This window comes from Microchirus variegatus (assembly GCF_963457635.1).
Source record: "Microchirus variegatus genome assembly, chromosome: 9".
Classification (NCBI taxonomy): Eukaryota; Metazoa; Chordata; class Actinopteri; order Pleuronectiformes; family Soleidae; genus Microchirus; species Microchirus variegatus.
In genome coordinates, this window is record NC_139810.1 from 4705327 (window position 1) to 4731195 (window position 25869).

Consider the following 25869-nt stretch of genomic DNA (forward strand, 5'->3'; position numbering starts at 1 on the left):
TGATTATAAATTAGTACCAAGTAGTCAATAAACACAGTAACAGTTCATTCCTCCAGTATATTTAGCTTATTTTATTCTATCTATATTTGTATATTTTGTGTCTCAGAGTTTATTGACTATTGATTATATTTACTCTATGTCCTCACCACTGTGCACTGCTGGACATTTAATTTCCCAAGGGATCAATAAAGTTGAAGTCTAAGTCTATTCCATCATTATTCTTATTATTATTATTATAGGACATTTTACAGTATGTGACGACAGCACAGCCGTGTGGTCTTGGTCCAGATGTAGAGCTTTAATGAACAGACAGCTACACCAGTGTTACAGCTGACACACCAAGGAGTAAATGCCAGTACATTATTATTATATTTTTTTTTTTCTAGTCTATTACGTCATACAGGTAGAATAAATTATATAACACACATGCCAAAACAGGAAAAAAAAAAAAAATAAATAACAGAAGGAAACAAGGAGAGTCAGGACCAAGAGGTAAACGGGAGGAGTGTGAGGGTGTAAATAAGCATTTCTGTACATTTGATCCTTAATGTTCTCCTTGGTTTGCAAAAAATATTATGTACACGGAAGGTAGAGTATATAGAATATTCCCACAGTCAGCGTTTTTCAAAGAGAGCGGCATCCTGTGGGAACATTCATCACATGGCGTTATCTTCATTATTAGCCCATAATGAAACACTGAGCGTCTGGAATGATATTAAATACTGAAAGTTGCATTCTTATGATTGGAATGACATGATAATGGAATGATCCTCTGTTTATCTCTCATTGGAATTCTTATCTCATCTTTCTCCACGTTAACGCGACGTCTATTTATACCATAGATTCTCAAATATTCAAACAATAGCAATGGAAAACGCCAGGAAACGTCAACAGCTAAGAACAAGCAATGATATAATAAATACGTCAATATTAAATTAAACACTTCCTTCAGATTTTACATTACATCGCCTGGATAAAAGATGGCAGAATAAGAAGTAGAAAATTACAGAACAACATATAGTGAGATTATTTGCAGCAACAAAGAAAGATAAGATGGGAAATTTGCATTAATAGTAAATTAAGATAAATTATAATAAAAGGGCTAAATTACTAAATATTATTGAGGGGAAATTAGACTAATACTGTAAATACTTTTATTTGAGAATTTATGGTATTTTCCTTCAAATTTTGACCAGTGAGCCGAGGCGAAAACAATTCAGAAATGGACGCAAAGCAAAGATTATCGATCATGTTGACGGTGTCACGGGCCGTTCTGCACGTATGTTCAATATGAACATAATATATACGACACAGCGCTACGTTTACTCACGTGAACGCGGACGAAAGAGTGAATCATTACGGAAGGCGAATGTACGCAAAGGTCGATCAGAAATCCATTTCTGATCAACGGCGGTTGTTGACGTCGGTTGTCGTGGCGACGCCCAGTCACGGTCGTCGTTTGGTATGGTCAAAGAGTTAAACGTGAAATAAGCGACGAGCAAAAGGAAATTAAGAAAAAGAAACGGTAACGGTTGGCTGATAGAAATCCTGCAGATGACAGAAAGACGGTGGTGTCGTCGACAAAGACACACACACACACACACACACATGGATTTCCGAAGGCCGATTGTTTCTTAAAGCTGCCTAAAGAGTTAAATTGATCTTTTTAAATTAAGTCAGTTTAAGGCAGAATCAATGCCATTGTTAACAGTAACGTTTACATTCATTTCTGACACTTAATCCAAGTCAAACTTGACCCTGGTTGGTCGATCGGATCGATCCAAATCTTAGTTTGAATAAACCGCTGAACTTTCATTGTATTCTGAATGTTTCCTGCTCCTGTTTGAGGGTTTTTTTAAATATTAAAATGATTCCGGTAACACTTTAGATTAGGGAACACATATTCATATATTAACTAACATGCATATAAGTAGCATACTAGCCCGTTATTAGCTAATATTAAGCACATATTAACACCTTATGCACCTAATGATTAGTAATAAAGGGCTAGTTTGCTACTTATATGTGTTAGTAAGCACCTAGTTAATGGTAAATATGTGTTCCCTAATCTAAAGTTTTACCAAATATTATATATAAACCATGCTAAATGGACCTTAAACTTAACCTTTAACAGTTTCATGGCCCACAAATTGTCATCCTAACATGTTTGAGCAGCTATATTATTATTATATCTTGTTTATGGATTGACTTGATCCATTTGGGAATGATTTAAAGGTTGGAAAACGATGATATAACATGTTAATATCAGCCCTGTATATGAAGCTATGACACACACACACACAGATCTGTACGGATGATAATAAGAGGTGCAGGTTCTGCTGGTGACCACGTGTCTTTGCTGTTGTTGTTGTTGATGTTGTTGTTGTTTAAACGTGGCGCGGTGAGCGCTAGTAGGCCTGACCCGTCTCCACCTGCAGCAGTCCCAGTACGGCCGAGTGGTCGGTGAGCTTCATCCTGCGCTGACTGGACAGACCCACGTTCTTGGCCAGGTAATCCACCGCAGCTGGAGACGACAGGAGGACGAGTTAGAGAGAGTTCCTACACGTTTGAGTCCACTTTAAACATCTGAATACCAATTATTAGATGCTTATTATGTAAATAAATGTATATTTAATTTTAGAAATTGAGATAATAGTCTGGAAAGAACACAAACATTTTTCCATACTTTTTTCCCTTTTTCCATACTTATCCAGACCTGGAAATGACTCACAAATAAACCCACAGGAAAATGTCTTAAAGACCATTTTTAAACACACACACACACTGTTTCCATGACTTCAGAGGCCTAATCTGAACCCTGACTCCAATTTTAATCCTAACCCTAACTTTAAATCATGTCTTCACCTTAAAATGTAGTCAATTACTGTATGGTGACGAGAGCTGAATCAAATATTAATCCATTACTAAATGAATCGTCAACTATTTTGATCATCGATTAATCGCTTTGAAGCTTTTTTCATGATTAAAACAAGATTTCTGATTGTTTTAGCTTGTTTTAGTGTTTTTTTGCTCCACATCCAACAAAGAAATCATTAAAACTGAATCATTTTGGTTTGTGGACAAAAACAAGACATTCGAGAACATCGTCAGTTCCAGGTTTGACAAACACTGATCAACGTTTTTTTAATTAATTGATTATGTACATAATCTTTAGCTGCAGCTCTAATAGTGACTTGATTTTTGTCCCAGAAAAACATAGACATAATGTGACTTTAAACAGTTCTGGTCTTGGGCTATTTGCTGTTTTTCTTTGGGCGCACACAGACCTGGCAACCCTGACACACACGATAATTAAAGGCGCCATACGTAAGAATGTGGCCAAAAACGGTTACTACACTCAAATTCAAAACACAGAGGTCTTTTAGGTTTCGTTTTCTGACGTAACTGGCAACCCGTGGTTGCTCGGCAGATGAGACTCTACTGACTGCAATGATTGGTAGACGGCGGTAGGTGGCGCCACGTGCCAAAAACATAAACATGATTTGCAGTCTGCAGAAGATGTGAATATTTTGTCTGTAGTGTTGTTGTTGGTGAGTTCAGTTTGTTATATGAACATTATTCCTGAGTCTCTGTGACATATTAGGAGGATTTTATGGCCAGTTAGTTTAGATTTATTACATAATGCACCTTTAATGCATGTGTTGTGTTGACGCCTCATCACGCCGACTGACACAAGGACACAGTTTGACAGACAGACAGACAAAGACAAGGACAGACACATAAAGACACGTCGTCACCAGAGTAAGTGTTTTTTGAAAAGCTGTCATTAGCGCGCCGCATGTTTTTTCCTCTCAGACCAGGAAGTGTCGCTCCTCCCTGCGTTTTTTCTGCTACTGATAACGCAATGTTTGTGTTTGCATGTGTGTGTTTGTGTGTGTTTGTGCAGTTGGGGGCTGTAAGTAAGTAAGTAAGACAGCGTCAGTTAGGATGTTAGCGTGTGCAGAAAGGAAGCTGTCAGTCTGTGCTGAGGAATGAAAGAAAGAAGAGCCACCTATGGGTGGGCAGGTCTGTCTGCCAACATGCCAGTCACTCAGACACAAAGTGGGGGAGCAGTGTGTGTGTGTGTGTGTGTGTGTGTGTGTGTGTGTGTGTGTGTGTGTGTGTGTGTTTCACATGGGTTTAGCAAGCCCCTTTAAAAAGGAGGCTGTTTTCCCTGTCAGCCAGGTTTATACCTTAAATCCCTGTTGAGCAGCTGCACTGAGCGTCCTCTGCCTCCGAGATACAGCTCATCTGATAATACACACTAAAACGTAGGCACGCGCACACACACACACACACACGCGCATGCACGTGCACACACACACACGCACCTCAGCTATTTTGACAGTATGTACTTTAATCTGTCGTGAGCTTCCTGAATTAGAACAAGAAAAGAGTCAAATGTCTCAAGTAAAGAAGTGAAAAGTGTTAAATCCGTCTGCGGGAGGGAGGGGAGGTGTGTGTGTGTGTGTGTGGGGGGGGGGGGGGGGGGGCAGATATGGTAGGTGGTTGTTGGGGCAACAACAAACAACAAACTTCATCTTGGTTCAGCTACAAGATCACATTTTCTTATCGAATTTCTTTGTTTAAAGTAAACAGCATAAGCTGTGTCCTGTTGTTAGCACGTGATGCTAATTTATATAGCAAAGTGCACTTTGTGTTGACTTAAATTTGTGTCGTCATTATTCACTCACACAAAATAGGTTTGCAAGCAAAACATAAATATATTCGAGAGCAAAAGAGAATAGGTTTGCAAACTCGCAAGTTCAAACGTTCTGTTCGCAAATTCAAAAAAATTGCTCGTGACTCGAGCTAAGTCAATATAGGATCATTTTTTTCCTCTTTGGCTAAATCCAGGAGCCAGGTCAAAGGCAACCAATAGAAACTCTTCTCTCATCCACCAGTGTAGGCCCCGCCCATTAAATGCAGCTGGAGCAAAACCTTTGAAGCCACAAGCTAATTTTTTTGAATTCGCGGGCAAACGTCCGAACTCTGACGCTCGTGTCTGTGATCCAGTTTCTTAAGGACGAGCTCAAACAAGGATTTTATAACCCTGGAAATCCCTCATGGAGGCAGAACTGGTTTAAACCATTTCCTTCCTAAACATGCATTTCGATCATAAAGTAATAAAACATAGAAAAAAAACATGCATATGAATGAATTAATGAATGAATGAAAAGGAGACACAAAATTAACCCTGTAACACCTAAGCTTCAAAATGTCAACCTGTCCCATTTTCAGTTTAGTGCTTTTTCCCATTTTTCCAGAACCCTTACAGTAGAACTTTAAAATACCTTTATACCAGTAATTTACTGCATTTTAAGAAAGGTCAAGAAAAACAAAAAACGTTATTTGATTTTAGAGTTTTATTTAAAAAAAAAAAAAACATTGTAGTTGTACACGAATAAGAGATTTTGTATATATTTTAATTTCGAAATGTGACCAGTATCCAACATATATAATACGTCTTTGGTGTATTTGTCTGTAAAATATGATATGTGATAAAAATGCGATGCTTTGTGTGTGTGTGTGTGTGTGTGTGTGTGTGTGTGTGTGTGTGTGTGTGTGTGTGTGTGTGTGTGTGTGTGTGTGTGCGCGCGTGGAAAGAAGCCGATTGGCCGGCTTCCTGCATGGATGTCAGTGAATTTTTCCGCGTAATTACGGTAACGCAAAGACACACGTGTCGCTCGGTGTTAAAGGGTTAAACACCTACACACAAACACACATATATGTATATATATATATACATACATATACATATATACACACACACATATACATATATATAATATATATATATATATATATATATATATGCATGTTTAATATACACACACACCAAATTAAGGAGCATAAACATTAGCATAATCCCCCCCCCCCCCCCACACACACACACACACACTCACAATGTGTTTATATGACATTATATGACATAATAGTTCTATCATTGACCTCCACAGTAATTAAAAAAAGGGATGAAAAGATAAACCGTTGTCCACCTTGACTTAATTCATTTGTGCAGCTTAAATATCATCAGGTTTCTGTGTAACGATGAATCTGTGGCTCTGTCCATGGTGCTGATCTGGTGTTTTTATCTGTTTTAAACGAGTGAAGTGGTTCTGAAGCTGTTTTAGGGGTTAGTATATGGAAAAGCAGGACTCACTCTGGCCGTACTGACTGTACTGGTATCCAGCAGCCGCCACAGCTGAGTCCATGCTGTAGCTGGTGGAGCTGTAGGTGGGCGGGCAGTAAGACTGAGACGACGGCAGGCTGTCCACCGTCTTGATGGAGGCCTCGGCCGAGCGCTGGCTGCAGCTGGTGGAGATGACGTTGGACGGAGAGGAGTCCAGGGCGCCGTGGAGCGGCGAGATGGAGAAGTCGTGCTGCGGCTGCGAGGGAACGCCGCCGTGGTTACTGAGGATGCTCATCACCTGCAAACACGCAGACACAAACTGTCAACGGGCGGTTTTTCTCCTCACAAAACTGGACATCTCAACCCGTAACAATCAGAAGACGAATCCTTGAGGTTGTGATGATCACGTGACTCAAATTTCCTCCTTATATGGGGTAGAAGTTTAGAAAAACGTGGTTATAATGGTCATTATGAGCCCTTATATATACATATTTTAGAACTGCAAGTAAATGAGCATGCACCCCAAGACCGAGGAAGCTAAATGGAACCCAGCAAATCATTCATTTGACGTATCTGCATCTGTGGTTTTCCTGTCAAAATGGCTCATTATATGATTCAGCTGACTCAGCTAACTACAAGTGTATCTGAGCTGTCAGACAAACCTAAATGATCTAAATTATTACAATAAAACAACAATAAAAACTCCAAATCACAAGGAAAATAAGGTACAAATAGTTTACTGGGTTAGTATAGATTTCATAGATTAAAAAGACAAAGCTTTTATGACTGTTATGAGTTTTTGTCTCTTTCATCAAGAAGCAGCAGGATTAAGACGCTGCTGAGGACACAGGTGCAGGTGGACGCTCATTTCTGTTGTGTGTTGTTGTGAATTATTTTTGAACCGACGGTGTTTTTGTCGACAGTGATCGCTTTAAATCAGTTTCACCAAATCAGATTCTCGATGCATTTGTTTATGGAATGATTTGTTTTGCTCAAACCAAGTAGTCCAGTGTCACTCAATTGACTACAATCTCAGATTAGTGAGTATTTCAACTCACCAGAGTCATGGAGCAATGGCAGAGTGGTGGTCAATATGCGTGACCAGTACACAGACACTCCTTATGGTCTGGTCAATAAAAGGGCACACCAAAATGTGGACTCTTGTCACTTGTCAAAGACTTTCCAATGCTGTGCGATTGGTCTGGACTGGACTTGGAACAAGCACGCGAGCAGAGGATCTCAAGTTAAATACTTCCTGTCATTACTCTAGGACTTTTGTTTTGAAATTGATCCTAATACTTGTAAATAAAAGCCTCTTTATTGATAGAGTTGTTTTTGGATAGTTACTCTGTTTTGTCACATACAATAAAGTTTTTCTTTGTGCGTTTATATGACGTGTGTTGAGAGCGTCTCCCGCTGAGCTACTGTCAACACTATAAACCCCTTAATCAAGCTAATTATAAAGCATCTCTGTCAGAGTCCATGCTGTGTGGATACAAACATGTTAGCTTCATTATATTCATTCAGTTGTTGATATTAGCAGGTTGGTTTGTGCAAATACATCTTTCAGAACTTGTGCGCCGTGATTTTTTAAGTTAACCTTAAAAACCTGACAGTTTTAGTTCTGTTTTTCAGTAAAAAACAGAGGAGGAGGTGAGGGTGTCACACAGGTGGATAAGAGGAGAGGGCGTACGGGGGGTAAAGAGCCCCCCAGGATTCTTCTAGGAGATGTCAAAGCCTGACTTGAGGTGAGAGGGTGAGGGTTTTTTTTCTCCTCCAGCAGCCTGACACGTCTATTCAGGGCAACAAGGAGGTGGCCTGTCACTGCAGAGCGGCCCATTGTGCTGCCTGAAAGTGGAAATTATTCAAATCTTCATATTTAGCATAAGCTCGCACACACATCAATTAAAAGCGCAAGGATTAAGGAGGGGGGGGGGAGAAATATTTGGGCGACCGTAATAAAGAAAACACAGGGGTTCCTGCCAGTGCTGGAGAATAGCTGCAGTCGACGACGCTGAGTTTGTGCGACCTCGAAACTGTTCCCCTCTCTTGTTATTGACGCTCAACAGCAGCCGCGTGTGCTCATACAGTGGGTTATACAGGCTGCTGTGGAGATATTCACAGGTTTGGTAACACAACCGTGATCATTACAGGACTTTAAATGTTGTCATAGTGAGTTTCTGAAAGGTTTTAAGTTAGTCCACGTGTCTACAGATGACCACATCAACACAAACGTGTCTTAAACTCTTTTGAGGAGATAAAGGCGATGAAAACATTTCCTGTCTATGAAATAACATGCATTTATGTATTTTACTACACACCATAGACTTTATAGTGTGCTATTGTTTTGGGTAATTTGTGATTTAGCAGAAAATCACTTGTTTTGTTCTTTATAGAATTAAAGATTATTTTAATTAAAGGTGCATTATGTAATAAATCTAAAGCAACTGGCCATACAATCCTCCTAATATGTCACAGAGACTCAGGAATAATGTTCATATAACAAACTGAACTCACCAACAACAACAGTACAGACAAAATATTTGCATTAAAAAAAAACATTTTGCAGACTGCAAATCATGTTTATGTTTTGAAATCATGTTTTGGCATGTGGCGCCACCTACAGCCGTCTACCAATCATTGCAGTCGGTAGAGTCTCAGCTGCCGAGCAACCACGGGTTGCCAGTTACGTCAGAAAAAAGAAACCTAAAAGATATCGGTATTTTGAATTTGAATGTAGTAACTGTTTTTGGCCACATTCTTACATATGGCGCCTTTAAACACCATATATTAAAGCCATATAAATGTTTGCTTACTACTTAAACAATGACTGAATGGGTATTTGTGTTATTGATTCAGTTCAGATTTTCATACTGAAATTGATCAAAAACAGTGATGTTAGCTAAGATGACACTCTTACGTCTTTAACAGACAGATCTTTAGGTCTTTGTAATGTGGCTAAAATATATATCTTCTAAATACAACCACAGAGCAAAAATGTACATACATTTGCTGTCATCATAAGAGGAGACGATAGACAGTGATTGTGACACTAAAAGGAAAGATGAATGATAGAAGAAGACAGGTCAGGGGGAGGAGACCAAGAACAACGTGGATGGGTAAAATCAAAGAAGAAGAAGAACTAATGTCAGTCCCTCATTAATCCTCAGTCAACCCCACAATCCACTCACTTATTTACTTTATTCAGCAGCAGACTTCTTAGGCTGCTGAGTTTCAAGTTGGCGTTAACTGTGCGAGTATTTACAGATTGTATAGGTGTACTTTGTGTACATGATATAAATAAAGCTCCACACAATTATCAGCAAAGGTTGTTGGTTTGATTCCTGCTAGTCTACATCCTGGGGCAAAGACAGTGTTGATGTTGCAGACACTTTCCAACGCTGTGCGACTGGTGGACAGACTTGGAACAAGCACGCGAGCAGAGGGTCTCAAGATAATTATGTGCAAATGTTTGGGGTCGCCTATTCAATTTTTGTTGTGTTTTCTATTAAAAGTCAAACTTTTATTCATCAAAAGAGTTGCAAATTGAATAGAAAATATAGTCAAGACATTGACAAGATTAGAAATAATGATTTTTATTCAAAAAATAATCATTTCAATCAAGGGTTTTCTAATCATCCAATAGTCTTCTAACACCATTAGCAAACACAATGTACCATTAGAACACTGGAAATGGGCCTTTATACGTCTATAAAACCAGACGTTTGCAGCTAGAATAGTCGTTTACCACATTAACAATGTATAGAGTGTATTTATGATTCATTTAATGTTATATTCATTGGAAAAAAGTGCTTTTCCTTCAAAAATAAGATAAGTGAGCCCATACTTATGAACAGTAGTGTATGTTCCAATGGTGTGGCTGAAGGAGACAATTTGGTTGATATCAAATTCAAGCACTTTTTAAAGACTCTCCAGGACCAATACACCACAACTTCAAGGACCAAATGTGGGAGGACAACTTTTAAGTCCACTGTTACTGATGTGAGACACGCTCAAGTGATCGTCCTTGAGATCTTGGACTAAACCATGTTTTTGTCTGTATACCTGAGCGTGTGCAGTGGTGGTAGAATAACGTTTATGCCGCTTATAAAAAACTCATCACATGCACTCACGCAAGAGCAGATGAAAGTTTTCAGTTTTGACGCCTACAATCAAACCACGGGAGCTTAGCACTTCTCTACCCACTCACACACTTAGTCAGTCAGTCAGTGAGACAGCACCCTGGGCTCTATTTAGAGACCAAACACACTGAGGGATAAATAAAGAGAAATATATCCTACAAACATTCCATCAGTGGGTATGATTTAAATTCCTCTGCCTTTTTTTTTTTCTGGCAGATTCCTTCAGTAGGACTTATTTATTTATCTATCTATTCATTTATTTATTTAAATATCTAAAGCTCTTTGCTCAGCCTCTTGCCAAAAACGAAAGCAGCGTCTGTTTTTCCAGGCAATTTTCTAATTAACATCTAACCCCCTCCTCCCCTCTCCACCCCTCCCCTCTCTGCTCCTCATTATAGGAGCGATGTAAATATAAGTGCTCATCCGTTTTGATTTGATGACATGGGCGCGTGCCAAATGACAGCGTGCCCAGTCTGAAGTCTGAAGGGCTTAGTGCAGAACTCTAACAGCAGCTAAGACTAATATTAGGCAGCGGTGTCATTGACATGCAGGTGAACACAGGGAAGAGGAAGCTTTTTAATCCTGTATTCAGGCCCTGTGCTGCCCACTGAATCTGCTACAGTGGCTTTTTAATTTAGCTTTAAATGAATTAAAAACAAAATTGACAAAACAACTGTCCTTTCAATCAGTGGCGAGAGTTCATAACATTTCAGTTTCATGTTTTATGAATATTTTTGATATCTTTAAAGATGTATTGACTCAACATTTCCCACCTAAATAAGTGGACCAGCGTGCATTTGACAGCGCTTCATTCAAAGTGAATGAGAAGCGTTTTTTTCCGTTGACCTCTCTGTTCTCTGCTGCATTTACATCAGGGGTTCTCAAAGTTTTGATACCTGAGGGCCAATTTAGGAACCCAACATTGGACTGAGGGCCGCCAAAGGAAAAAAAAAAAAAAAAAAAAATAGAAATAAATCCCATTTGTAATAATTTTAATGACCAGATTGCAGTTCTACAGTTTAGCGTTTAATTAAAAAGTAATTTAAACGTTAATATAATAACGCTTTATAATTTACTGGGTAATTACCCAGTATTTTGTTCTTACCTTCTAATTACAGGTTAATACCAAGTAACACATTTCTGTTACCATATATTTACTGGGTAAATAGCTAGTAATTGGGGGCTGTAGCTACCTGCTTATTACCAGCTTATAACCCAATAATACACTAAAATTCACCATATAGAAACCAGGTAAATACCCAGTATTTTTGTTTACACTCTGTATCCAGTAATGTCCAATAAACATTTAACAAGCTTAGTAGCTCCTGGATTAAAACTATCAACTGTAATTCATTGCGGGCCGCCAGAAATGTTTCTGCGGGCCGCCATTGGCCCCCGGGCCGCACTTTGAGAACCAATGGTTTACATCCTCTCATTCCTTATCTCTTGTATCGTTATGTATTTTTTAAGTGAAATTAAAATGTACTCTTAAAAGAGTCTGTTGATACGATACAAATGGGATATTTTGCAATATATTGGCTACTGATATAAAGCAATATTTCCCCCCAGCTTGGCCTATTTTAAGACAAAACTCATTGTACAATAACAGTGTAATACGCAAAAATAATATACAGATTTCTTTGTCTATAAAAAGGTGAAGAGATAATCAAATGACTGAAATCATGATGCCCTCTTCAAATATACCTGTTTATGTGCAGTGCTTTGTGCTCCTTTATGTCTAAAAATACCTCAGTTTTAATGTATTTGTTGGCTTTTTAAGACCATTTCTGGCAGAAAAAACCTGCCCCTGTCCAGACCAGGTGTCCTCATGGAGATCTAAACCTGGTTCTAATGAAGCAGAACCTCATTCTTGAGGCACAGATTACATTTAGAGCCAATATTTGACGTGTGGTTAAGGTAAGATTATGAATAATGATTCATTTAGGTCAGGGGTCTCCTCTGGACCACTGAAGGGGCCGGTCAAGTGTAAAAAAAAAAAAAAAAAAAAAAAAAAACTTTTTGAGAAAAAGATATAGAAATAATAATATATTGGATGATACTTCACATAAATTCAAAATAAAAGTGTTTTTTAATATGGAACAATAAATAGTTTCACAATATAAATGTATTTGTATGATGCAAAATCCATTAACAAAGCAAAATACAGAAATAACTCATAAATCATAATTTGACATCTGGTCACTGTCCTGATAAGAATAGCTGTGCAAACCTGCGTGTGTGTGTGTGTGTGTGTGTGTGTGTACAACAAGTAGAACAGGGGGACCCCGGTGTCGTTAAACACCCACAAACAGGGGACTCCACATTGAACAGGGGACATTTTTCAAGTCCGCTGTTTGTCATGCTTTAAATCGAGCTAAAATCATGTCTAAGACGCTGTGGTGACATTTTTTAAATATTACACTAAGTGGGGACTTAAGAGATAAAGCCCATACTCAGCAGTGCCCCTGCTGGCTGGAGCAGGGATTTTCAGACCTCATTGGCACACATCGTAATTGTTGTTGTCCAGGTGTGTGCGTGTATGTGTCCTTGTCTTTCTGTCTTTCTATGCTTGTGGGGACCACCCCCTGGACAACCACCTTTGTTGTGGGGACATTTTTCCTTGTGGGGACATTATGTCTGGTCCCCACAAGGAAAATGCAAGAATGACCCCGATGGATGATCTGTCAAAGTTTGAGCACAGAGGTCCTCATAGTGTGTGTGTGTGTGTGTGTGTGTGTGTGTGTGTGTGTGTGTGTGTGTGTGTGTGTGTGTGTGTGTGTGTGTGTGTGTGTGTGTGTGTGTGTGTGTGTTCTTGTACTTGTGGCATACTGAGGACCAGTGAGGGTTTTTCACCAACAAAGTGAGGTCATTTTTACGAAGTGAGGACATTTTGGCCGGTCCTCACTTTGTCTTCATTGAAATCACTTCCTTAGGTTGTAAACATGCTATACTCTGTTTTACTCAATTTGGTACAAAAACCCTGTTTTCCAGCCCTGGTGTTTCACACACTTTTTGCTCTGGGGCTCCACCTGCAGACATTTTATGGTACTGCAACCAGTAGTTTTTTATAGATGTCATACATGAAGTAGATATTTGTAATTGTGTTGATTTATAAAGTGGAAATGCTGGTCCTCACTTTGTCAGCACTTTTACCTGGTCCTCAGTATGCAGCAAGTACAAGAATGTGTGTGTGTGTGTGTGTGTGTGTGTGTGTGTGTGTGTGTGTGTGTGTGTGTGTGTGTGTGTGTGTGTGTGTGTGTGTGTGTGTGTGTGTGTGTGTGTCCAGAGGTGCAGAGGCTTCTCAAATATAATTCAACAGCCAGTTTTTTGGGTTTTTTTAGGGTTATTGTTAATGGAAGTGCATAAAGAGTGGTGGCACAGGGTGTAGTGGGTGGAGGTATAGGGGGTAGGGTGATAGAGGAGCCCCTGACTCCCCCCCCCCCACACACACACACACACACCCCACCTCCTTATCTCAGGCCGACAGTTGTCAGGAATCCCGAGCAGAGGCCTGAGTTAGCGAGGCAGGCAGGCAGAGGCCTGGGGATATGGATCAAAGAGACGGAGCTGGAGAACCAAAGCAGCTCTGATCCCCAACACTGAAACCCACTCTATTCTATCCTCACTCTCTCTCTCTCTCTCTCTCTCTCACCCTGACATCAAATAGCGAGCCAGTAGAGCTCCACCATTCCAAAGCAGGCTAAATCTTCCTCTCACAACAAACCAGGGAGGAAATGAGAGAGAAAAAGGAAAAAAAAATTGTGAGATGTGTTGATGTGTTTGGGGGGAGGAGAGGGGTCAGTGTGAGGAGGAACAGTTTCATCTTCACTGGCAGGTCACTAAGTTGTCTGACCTGACAAAAGGGGATTAGCTGGTCCAGCATCACTGTCTGTCTGAGTGAAGAAGAAGAAGAAGAAGAAGAAGAAGAAGAAAGAAAAGCCCTTCAACAGAATAGATTTATGAGAATTTGTCAAAAAAAAAGTGTGATTTAAAAAAAAAAATAATAATTTAAAAAGCTTTATTTTTTATTAGTGTGGGGGAGGAACATCTGTGACGGTGAAGCTTTCTATTTACACATGCAGTGCCATCACGGCAACGCCATTCCAAGGCTGTCATTTTGTCTTCCTGTCAATAAGCCGGGGAATTGGCTGCACACTCACACTCATGCTCACACTCACACTCACACACACTCACGCTCACACACGCTCACGCTCACGCTCACACTCACACTCACACTCACACACACTCAAGCTCACACACGCTCACACACGCTCACGCTCACACTGGCTCACGCTCACACTCACACACACACACTCACGCTCACACACACTCACGCTCACTCACACTCACGCTCACGCTCACTCACACTCACACACACACTCACGCTCACTCACACTCACACACACTCACGCTCACACACACTCACGTTTACGCTCACACTCACACACTTACACACACTCACACTCACACACACTCACATACTCACACACACTCACACACTCACACTCACACACTCACACTCACACTCACACTCACACACACTCACACTCACACTCACACTCACGCTCACACTCACACACACACCATCTCCATCTCTGCATGAAAAGTCCAAGCCTCTAATTCTCTCCCATTCAATTTGAGAGGAGGAGGTGCAGGAATGGCTCGTGTGAATTACATTCCAAATGCAATATAGCTGTTTCAAATTGAATTATTGCCTGTCAGACGTACGGCAGGGCACACTGGTGTCTCTCTGCAATTTTGAAGATGTGTGTGGGGGGGGGGGGGGATTCGCCCTACATTGTTATCTCATGTAAATGCCTGGGAACATGATGAAAGGGTCAATGGCGGTGAACCCGTAATGGAAAAAAAGCTTGAGCGGCGATTCAGAATTGACTTGAGAGGACGATAAACCCATTTACCTTCAGATGAATTCACCGCAGCAGTTTGTTTATGCTATAGTTTGTTTGTCGTCATCACAGACGCTGATGATCTGCTGTGAAACTTCACATTAGAGCTGAGCAATTAATGAAATTTGAAAGAAATCTACGAGTAAAGGCTGCAATTTTATATTTCTCTTTTTCTATGTTCAATGTTGCACCAATTTAAAATAAAGCGTTCATAAATACATGTTGGGAATAATTCCTCATACTTGCATAAGACTAATAAGAACAGTCCAGTTTTAAATCTATGGTGAATGTTGAATATTGTGCTTGAACACAAATCAAATTGCAATTCACAATATTGGTAAAAATTGCAGTCCTCCTTCACGTTGGATTCTAATTTTATTTTCTGTATTTCATAATTTTAGGGCATTATTTTTGCCGTCCCACCAATTAACACTTAGTGATGACACGGCACTGATCCTCCTTTGGGAAATTACCGCGGGAATAATGCACATCTCCTTATATGGATATCCTGTGTGTGTGTGTTTATAGGTCACATCTTCAGGCTTTTTTTTCCAAAATGCATTGAGTCAGAGTTATGATTCATTTTAAATCATATTTTGATATATTTTTATTTTTTATTTTATATTTGGTAATTACCGCGGGAATAATGCACATTTCCTTATATGGGCATCCTGTGTGTGTGTGTTTATAGGTCACATCTTCAGGCTTTTTTTTTGAAAATGCATTGAGTCACAGTTATGATTCATTTTATATCATATTTTTGAAAGAAAAACTCACAAATTAGACGTCAGACGTGGTTTATAGAGTTGGTGAAAATATATAGAATTTGATTAGATAAGACACCTATAGTATAGACACCAGAATGATTTTAATGAAAAATGTAGAATTTAAAAGAATTTGCATTTATTAGGTCCAAAAATTGAGGTCTAAAATCCTACAAAATTAAATATTGTACCTTACATATACTGTACACACACACACACAGTCTAATCCCTGATGCAAAGCAAAGCTGTGTTGTAGAGAGCGTGTGCAGCATTACACTCGTGCATTGAGATTAATAATCACACGCTGTAAAAACACCTCTCATATCCCCGGCTCTTTTGTTGCTAAATCCCCACCCCGGTCCCCGGGATCATATGTTGCCATTGTCTGCTTTTTTGCAAACCACAGATACTGCACATGTACGCGTGGAGCCTCAAATACTTGTCGACTGTGTCACCTTTTTTCTTTTCTTTCTACAAATCCTCTCACGTGGTCTTCTTGTTAAAGTAAAGACGGAGCGAGTGAACTTGAACGTTCCAGCTCTGCAGGAACAAGTGAGGATGAACTGTGTGGAATCAGAGAGTAATTACAGGCTAAACACACTGGTGGATTTAATCCACTGCAGTTGTTAGTTATGTGCATCAAAGCGATGTTTTCTGATTAGATCCAGTGAGTGTTTCTGCTCGGAATAATCACTCTGGAGTCTCGTTTGGATTGGTTTGATATGGGTAATCTTTCCATCCTCGTGGACACAAACAGTGATGCACAACTGATGCGGCTCCATCCCTTAAAAACTGAACATTCTGACAAAATATCACATTGGAGCCCAAGTTCAGACCAACATTATGACTGCAAGAACAACCAGACAACCAGAAAAATCAGTGTAGATTCTGACAAACCAAGCAAACTGGTGTCTTTACACTGTGGTCAGGGACAGATGATGATGAAATTGTTGGTTAATTAATTGTAGGTTTGTGACATCCATTTGTTAGATGTGAGTCCACCATCAACCACTCATGAAAAAGAGTCATTTGTGTCCATGAAAAGGCTAAAGGTTTTCCATCCCCTTCTCAAAAATGACAATTATATCTGTGCAATTACAAGCTCGATGTGAATGATCGTGTATCAAAATAAAGATAACGTCTCTAACTGCACAAAATATGATATGATAAGTGTCCGTCACTCCGTCAAGGGACAACGGAGACGGCAAGTGCTGCGATTGGTCCTCAGGACAGGCCGAGCTAACGCTGCTTTGTGCCGGCTCACAGTGCGCACCGAGTGTCCACAGAGGCGGAGCTGATCACCGCTGACAATGTCGCTGCCAAACTATAAATACGTCATATCTTAACACACACAGCACATGTTTAGACTCTAAATGGCCAATTTCTCGCCTCAAATTATCGTAAAACTGCGTTTCATGACACAGAAAAGTGAGAAACGGCCACTGTTTCAACAAGAGTCTTTCTCTCTCTTTCTCTCTCGGACGCCATTGCTCACTGTAGCCAGAAGCACAACAACCTTGCGCAGCGACCCCTACTGATCGGGCGTGAAATTGCAGCACGTATCTGTCCACGACGCAGAAGTATGAAGGCTCGAGGGGTCTACGTGGTTACGCAGACGGAGAAGTATAATGTGGCCTTAAGAGCCAACTGTAGCTATTGTATCTGAATATTATTGGTACTGTTACTTATATTTCTGCAAACAAAGCCTATTGTGGCCATCGAACATTAATGTTGTTTATATTGTGACTGTTTTACCCAAATGTTGGTGGTACTGTAACTGTACGCAAATTGTATTGTACCTGAATGTTGGTGGTTTTGTTACCTTTTTTGCACAAAACTAGCAGCCATTTCACTAAATAAGTGCTAAATAATTTATAACATTTTGTATCTATTTGTATCCGTTTACTGTACATGCAAAAACAAAACAGTAGTACAGGGGTTGCTGGACAGCCTTCTGAAAAGCTGGCCCTCCAGAAATTGTATACATGTATTTGCTACTAGTCAAAACACTTAGATCGTATATAATGGGTAATTTGATGAAATTAGAAACTATCATTTAAGTTCCAGATTATTAATTGCACTCACTGTTGAAGGTCTGTTTGGTAACTGGCCTTTTAATATAGAGATAAATGAAGTCAGTAAACTAATAATACAGACAAAAAACTGTGTCACACTGTGAATCCAAACACTGGACTGAAAAGTCATAATTCCTCTGAATGATGACACAAAACCAAAACGTCATAAACGTAAGGTCGACAGAGGATGCGACAGAAGGATATAAATGACATTTCATTAGAGCGGCCTGCAGTCACAGCAGTATCTGTTGACGACACAACGAGAGACATTAAATTAAAGGAGTGATCACACTCATTAGTCAGAGAGATTATTTCTTTTCTGCTTTTCCTCCCCTGAAGAGTCGAAAAGGATTTGTTCTTCAAATGAACATCTTTCTCTTTGAAAGTTCAAACCACCGCCTGTTTGGAGCCACGGGGTCAGACAATCTGGTTAAGTGTTGGCGCTCGGGGGATTCATTTCATTGTGAAACTACATTGTTTTAATTTGGCCGCGAGCGCCGACATACGCGCGGTTAAAGAAGCAATTAACGCCAAGTCCTCTGGATAACTCTGAACAGCTTTAATCTAATAATAAAAATACTGGTAATGTGGACATAGATGTTCACATGATTGCGATTCACGTTTGAACTGAAATTGCAGAGCTAACAGAATTCACAGAGGATTTGAAGAAGAATAATTATGTCTGTTTTAATCTGATCACTGGACTCCAGTGATTATACGAGACTCGACACAATTCTAACGGTTTTTTTTTACTACTCATTCTTTGTGCATGCAATATTTTTAAAGGCGCCATACGTAAGAATGTGGCCAAAAACGGTGACTACATTCAATTTCAAAATATATTTTAGGTTTCGTTTTCTGACGTAACTGGCAACCCGCAAAACATGATTTTGAAATCATGTTTTGACATGATTTGCAGTCTGCAAAATATATATTTTTAATGCAAATATTTATGCTGTACTGTTGTTGTTGGTGAGTTCAGTTTGCTCGGCAGCTGAGACTCTACTGACTGCAATGACTGGTAAACGGAGGTAGGTGGCTCCACATGCCAAAACATGATTTCAAAAAATAAACATGATTTGCAGTCTGCAAAGTATTTTCTTTAATGCCAATATTTTGTCTGTACTGTTGTTGTTGGTGAGTTCAGTTTGTTATATGAACATTATTCCTGAGTCTCTGTGACATATTAGGAGGATTTGATGGCCAGTTGCTTTAGATTTATTACATAATGCACCTTTAAGTAACTGTATGTTCAATGTATTTATATAACGATTTTTGGGAAATTTGCAAATATCCCCATGTGGGATGGATAAAGGATAATGTAAACTTTAGATTAGGGAACACATATTCACCATTAATTGGTGCTTACTAACATAAATAAGTCACATACTAGCTCTTTATTAGTAATCATTAAGCACGTATTAACACCTTATTCTACGTAACCCTATTCAACCTTTATTACGACATGAATTAAGATTTTTCCTACATAAGGTGTTAATACATGCTTTATATTTCCTAATAAAGGGCTAGTACGCTACTTATATGTAAGTTAGTAAGCACCTAGTTAATGGTGAATATGTTAATCTAAAGTGTTACCAGGATTATTTTTTCTTTTCTCGTCTTGATGACGACTCAAAGCTGCTTCACACTAGAGTTTTGTTATTCACACTCATTCACTCACACTGTCATACAGCGCCTCTGTGTGCTTCATACCCATTCATAATATGCTAACATTCACATATGCTACCGACGCAGCCGTCAGGAGCAATGTGAGGTTAAGTGTCTTTCCCGGAGACTCGGGAGTCGAACCCGCAACCTTACGACTTGAGAGACAAATGGATCTACCGCTGAGCTGCCGTCGCCAAATCCAACCCTGATATTTTCAGAGCCGCTGCTCTTTGGAAGAAGCCTGTGTGTAATTACGCAGAGGTCAAAGTGTCAAAGTCCTAATAACAGCACAAACCCTGTGTGAGGACTTTCTCTGAAGCCGCCTTAACCCTTCAACTCTGACATTCTGACACAACAAAACTAAAGCAGTGGAATGAGAACGTTCACCGCTAAAGCTATAGTTACAGTGAGAGACTAGAAATGGTTTGAACACTACACTCTAAGGAATAAGGGTTCCAAAAGGGTCCTTCGACAAGGGCTGAGGTTCTACCTGGAACCATTTTGCTTCTGAAAGCTTTTTCAAGGGTTCTTGGTAACACTAACTGTTCCAGTGAGAACCATTTTGATCCAGAGAACCCTTTAAAACCCCTTTTCTGGAGGATTTTACCTCACATCTTCAGTTCAAAGACATGCAGATTTGGGCAAATTGGACACTACATTGACCTCACCTTTCACCCTTTGTCAGCTGGGATTGGCACCAGCGCCCCCTGTGATTGATGGATCTTGCAGGCTTGTGCACATCAGGATTCCCCATTCTCAACTGCACTACACTCTTAGAAATAAGGGTTCCAAAATGGTCCTTCTAGGGACTGAGGGCTGAGGTTCTACCTGGAACCATTTGCTTCTGAAAAACCCTTTCCCCAAAAAAAGGGTTTTTCATGGGTTTTTGGTAACAATAATGGTTCCAGTAAGAACCATTTTGACCCAGAGAACCCTTTAAAAGCCCTTTCCTGAATAAAGGGTTTTAAAAGGGTTCTTGGTGGAACCCTCCAAAAGGGTTCCAGGTGCAACCTTTATAAAAAGGTTCTACCTGGAGCCAAAAAAGGGTTCTCCTATGACCTTGTATGGTTCTACTTAGCACTTTTATTTCTAAGAGTGTACCTCACACATCCTCAACAAATCCTCATCACAACAAATCCACGTCTTTGAGTCTGGTTCTGTCAGAGATTTCTTCTTCTGTTTAAAGGCAGTGTTTTCTCTCCACTGATGCCTCTAGCGTTTGCTCATTGTGTGAATTGTTGGGTTTCTCTGCTCTGCATGATTTGAACTGAGTCCAGCGTGTCTTACCTGCGGGGCGAGTCCATTGCTGACCGGGTTGACGTGGTTGCTCGGTGCCGCGGAGCTCATGAAAGTGTCAGAGTAGCTGGAGAAGCCGTGGCGGTTGGAGGTCAGGCCGTAGGCGGAGCTGCTGTCCGTGCCGGACAGACTGCTCTGGTGCATGGTGGACGGAGGTAAAGGCTGAGGACGGTGAACTGTGCCGACGCCATCTGAAGAGCAACACACCACCGTATGACACTACTGTTCAAGAGTTTGGGATCACTTAGAAATGTCCTTATTGTCCTATATGTCCACTTTTTTTCAATGAATTAAATGAATCATAAACACACTCTATACATTGGAAATGTGGTAAACGACTGTTCTAGCTGCAAACGTCTGTTTTTTAATGGAATATGTACATAGGTGTATAGAGGCCCATTTCCTAAACCATCTCTTAGAACCAGTGTTCTAATGGTACATTGTGTTTGCTAATGGTGTTAGAAGACTATTGGATGATTAGAAAACCCTTGTGCAATGATGTTAGCACAGAAAAAAACAGATTTTGCTGGTTCTTTGACGAAGAATAGTCAATGTCAATGTCAATGGTCAATGTCTCGACTATATTTTCTATTCATTTTGCAACTCTTTAATGAATAAAAGTGTGACTTTTAATGGAAAACACAAAATTGTTTAGGTGAGCCCACACTTTTGAATGGTTTTGAATGTCAATCTTAACAGGACGTGTGAAGATGTAGCGTCTTAAAAACATGCTGGTATTCTGCTATACTTACAGCATGCAAATGCAAATAAAGTCTGTTCTACCTTGAGACAGAGTGTTGGTTTGGTAGCTGGAGTCTGGCAGCTGGTACGTAGAAAGCGTCGGCATCCCTGTGGGAGGAAATCCACCCGGCAACAGGTGGTTGAACGCCGCGAGCTGATTGGCTCCTGCTTGTTTTCTCCACCTGGCTCTGCGATTGCTGAACCACACCTGAAGAAAAACACACAAAGGTATATCTTTGTGAACTTTGTCGCCTTTGCTGTGATGTGACGCGTCACGACACATGCCCTGTCGGCGTCTTCTTCAGGCAGATTAAGTCTGTTAGTGTTAGTAATAGTGAATTAATGGAACCGTTTATGTGCATGAGCTCGTACAGACGACACTCACCCAGGACCATATCTTTGCCATTGTATAATTCAGGACTTGTTTGACATGTCTGCAGACTGCCATAGTGTTTTAACTGCTACTGAGGTTTAGGCATAAAAATCATCTATTTAGAGCCAGAAAAATATCATGATTTCCCCCTCATAGCATGGCCCATGGCCAGGTGGAGAGGAAAGCAAGGTCCCAAACAAACCCCGGGTGCTGCCCAGTGGCTGCCCACTGCTCCTAATCCTAGGAAGGTTTGTACACTCTTAGAATTATAAGTGCTAAGTAGAACCATATAAGGTTCTTGCACATGCAGATGCGAAGGCAAAACCCCAGATTATTTAATTTATTGATGTAGTATTCAAGTTGGTTTTCTCCTAGTAGAAAATCTGACCGAGATTACCAAGATTACCTCGTCAGAGCAACCCCAACATACACTCTTAGAAATAAAAGTGCTAAGAAGAACTATATAAGGTTCTTCGGCTTGTCCTCATAGGAGAACCCTTTTTGGCTCCAGGTAGAACCTTTTTTATAATCATAATTTTATAATTTGGCGGGTTCTGCCAAGAACCCTTTTAAAACCCTTTATTCAGGAAAGGTGCTTTAAAGGGTTGTCTGGATCAAAATGGTTCTTACTGGAACCATTAGTGTTACCAAGAACCCTTGAAAAACCCTTTCTTTGGGAAAAGGGTTTTTCAGAAGCAAACGGTTCCAGGTAGAACCTCAGCCCTTGTAGAAGAACCCTTTTGGAACCTTTATTTCTAAGCGTGTAGTAGAGGATGAGTTAAATAAATGCAGACAAGGAATTAACCCTGCGGGGATTAATAAAAGTAAGAACAGAGAAACGGGATTAAAGCAAATGTTGCACCACAAGATTGAGTCTTGAACCATGCCGTAAAACTGGTGGTTACTATGTGAGCAGCAGAGCAGTGTGAAACTGGTTCAGTGTGGTTGTGTTGACACCAGTGCAACTCTATTACCATATATTTACTGGGTAAATAGCTAGTAATTGGGGGCTGTAGCTACCTGCTTATTACCAGTTTATAACCCAATAATACACTAAAATTCACCATATAGAAACCAGGTAAATACCCAGTATTTTTGTTTACACTTATTGGTCTGTATCCAGTAATGTCCAATAAACATTTAACAAGCTTAGTAGCTCCTGGATTAAAACTATCAACTGTAATTCATTGCGGGCCGCCAGAAATGTTTCTGCGGGCCGCCATTGGCCCCCGGGCCGCACTTTGAGAACCAATGCTCTGAATGAACCCAGGGTTAAACGGGGTCATAACTGCTGTAATTTCAATATTCAATGCTGCTATAACTGTGCAATATGATCACATACATGAACTCATGACGTCTGCTGATGGTTCATGATTGTTCCAAACCACATCTCGTGGTTACTTGTACGGTGACAATAAAGTCGTCTAAAGCTAAATCTGATAATAAAAATAAATCAACTTTCTATGTCATCAATGTCATTTTTAAAGGTTTTTTTGTTTTAATCTACAAGAGAAGATCTTGAATCACAAGGAAATCCAAACAAAATCCTTGGCATGGAAGAGAAAGTAAGCGGTATGCCGAGGGAGTGTGGGTGTGTTTTATAATGTGTAAATGGAGCGTGTGTGTGTGTGTGTGTGTGTGTGTGTGTGTGTGTGTGTGTGTGTGCGTGCTTAATCATGCGTTGTTCCTCACTGGTCCTGAATGCAGCCTCAATAGAATGAATAGAGGGCCAAAGAGGAGGGTCAGGAGGCGTCAACATCCGACCGCTAAACGCTTCGCTCATGGCCGCTCAGAGCGACCGCCACAACCCGCCCACCGCACCACGTATAGATCTATAGTGTTACAGCTCATTCCGTTAAGTCGCTCTACGCACACGCAGTTAAGTCGGTTGTGAAAAAAACTCGAGGTCTGCCATTCACTCGCACTTCTGCCCTTGTCCCAGTGTTTACTGAATGAAGTGTGTCAGCCTCCGCTGAGCTAACGCCAACCGCTATGAGTTTGTAATTAGCTGGTTTCCGGGTTTTGTTACCATGTAGAGTCCATTCTTTATGAGGACAGAGGATACAATCCGTCTCCTTGTCAGTCAAATAAGTGCATTACCGTTCAAAAGTTTGGGCTCACTTAGAAATGTCCTTATTTTTGAAGGAAAAACACTTTTTTTCAATGAATATAACATTAAATGAATCATAAATACACTCTATACATTGTTAATGTGGTAAACGACTTTTTTAGCTGCAAATGTCTGGTTTTTGATGGAATATGTACATAGGTGTATAGAGGCCCATTTCCAGTGTTCTAATGGTACATTGTGTTTGCTAATGGTGTTAAAAGGCTATTGGATGATTAGAAAACCCTTGTGCAATGATGTTAGCACAGCTGAAAACAGTTTTGCTGGTTCTTTGACGAAAGGGCAAAATTATTATTTGGAATGAAAATCATTCTTTTTAATCTTGTCAATCTTGTCATTTTGCAACCCTTGATGAATAAAAGTGTGACTTTTAACGGAAAACACAAAAAAATGGTATAGGTGAGCCCAAACTTTTGAGCGGTAGTGTATATTGTTGTTATGTTTTGTCACTGTTGTCTTCTGCATAAATATATATATTTATATATATATATTATACTTTGACTCCCAATCACATTATCTGTCATCTATGTGTTCGTGTCGTCCAGCTTTGATAATTTCGATGAAGTCCAATTTCAGTCAGCTAAAATGTTGACATAAATCCTGCTCACACAATAATTCATTTGGCAACACTTTAGATTAGGGAACACACATATTCACCATTAAAGGGCGCCATATGTCAGAATGTGGCCAAAAACGGTTACTACACTCAAATTCAAAATACCGAGGTCTTTTAGGTTTCGTTTTCGGACGTAACTGGCAACCCGTGGTTTGTTTCGGCAGCTGAGACTCTACTGACTGCAATGATTGGTAGACGGCGGTAGGTGGCGCCACATGCCAAAACATGATTTCAAAACATAAACATGATTTGCAGTCTGCAAAAAAAAAAATTTTATGCAAATATTTTGTCTGTACTGTTGTTGTTGGTGAGTTCAGTTTGTTATATGAACATTATTCCTGAGTCTCTGTGACATATTAGGACTATTTTATGGCCAGTTGCTTTAGATTTATTACATAATGCACCTTTAACTAGGTGCTTACTAACATGCATATAAGTAGCAAACTAACTGTTTATTAGTAAATATTAAGCATGTTTTAACACCTTATATAGGAAAAATCTTAATTCATGTCAGAAAAGAGGTAGAATAAGATTAATACGTGCTTAAAGATTACTATTAAAGGGCTAGTATGCTACTTATACACGTTCGTAAACACCTAGTTACTGGTCAATATGTGTTCCCTAATCTTAAGTGTACATAATCCTTTAATCGTCCCACATGGGGAAATTTGCAAATCTGCCAAAAATGTTATATAAATGCATTGAATATATAGTTACTGAAGAATATTGTCTGCATGGTGGTGCCATTCATTTTATTCTAATGTCATGTAAACATAGTGTTTGTGTCTATTGTGCAGTGACACACACTAATCTGATCATCTAAAGTATTTAACAGTACATTGATCCATAATTTACTAGATAAAAGTGACATTATCTCTTGTTTTTACCTTGTCATATGTCATAAATCATAAAAAGTCAGTACCTAAATATTCACTATTAAATGCAGTGTAACAGACATCAACTCAGTGTCATTACATTTAACATGTAGAGCACGCACTGTCAGCTACAGCAAAAACAGGAGCCAAG

At 39.8% G+C, this 25869-nt stretch overlaps 1 protein-coding gene across 2 annotated transcripts in view; it reads right to left on the reverse strand.

The window, feature by feature from the left end:
• Positions 1-2408: 2408 nt before the first annotated feature.
• LOC310932349 (paired box protein Pax-7-like) overlaps positions 2409-25869 on the reverse strand; it is a gene marked incomplete at its 3' end in the record, with an annotated part of 54165 nt that continues 30704 nt past the window's right edge. For both annotated transcript variants that reach the window (XM_083895655.1, XM_083895656.1), the window contains exons 6-9: positions 21769-21934; positions 20977-21176; positions 6164-6431; positions 2409-2524 (exon numbers count right to left, since the gene is read on the reverse strand). In XM_083895655.1, coding sequence (XP_083751781.1) covers positions 2409-2524; positions 6164-6431; positions 20977-21176; positions 21769-21934 — 750 coding nt within the window. The remainder of the gene's footprint in view (positions 2525-6163; positions 6432-20976; positions 21177-21768; positions 21935-25869) is intronic.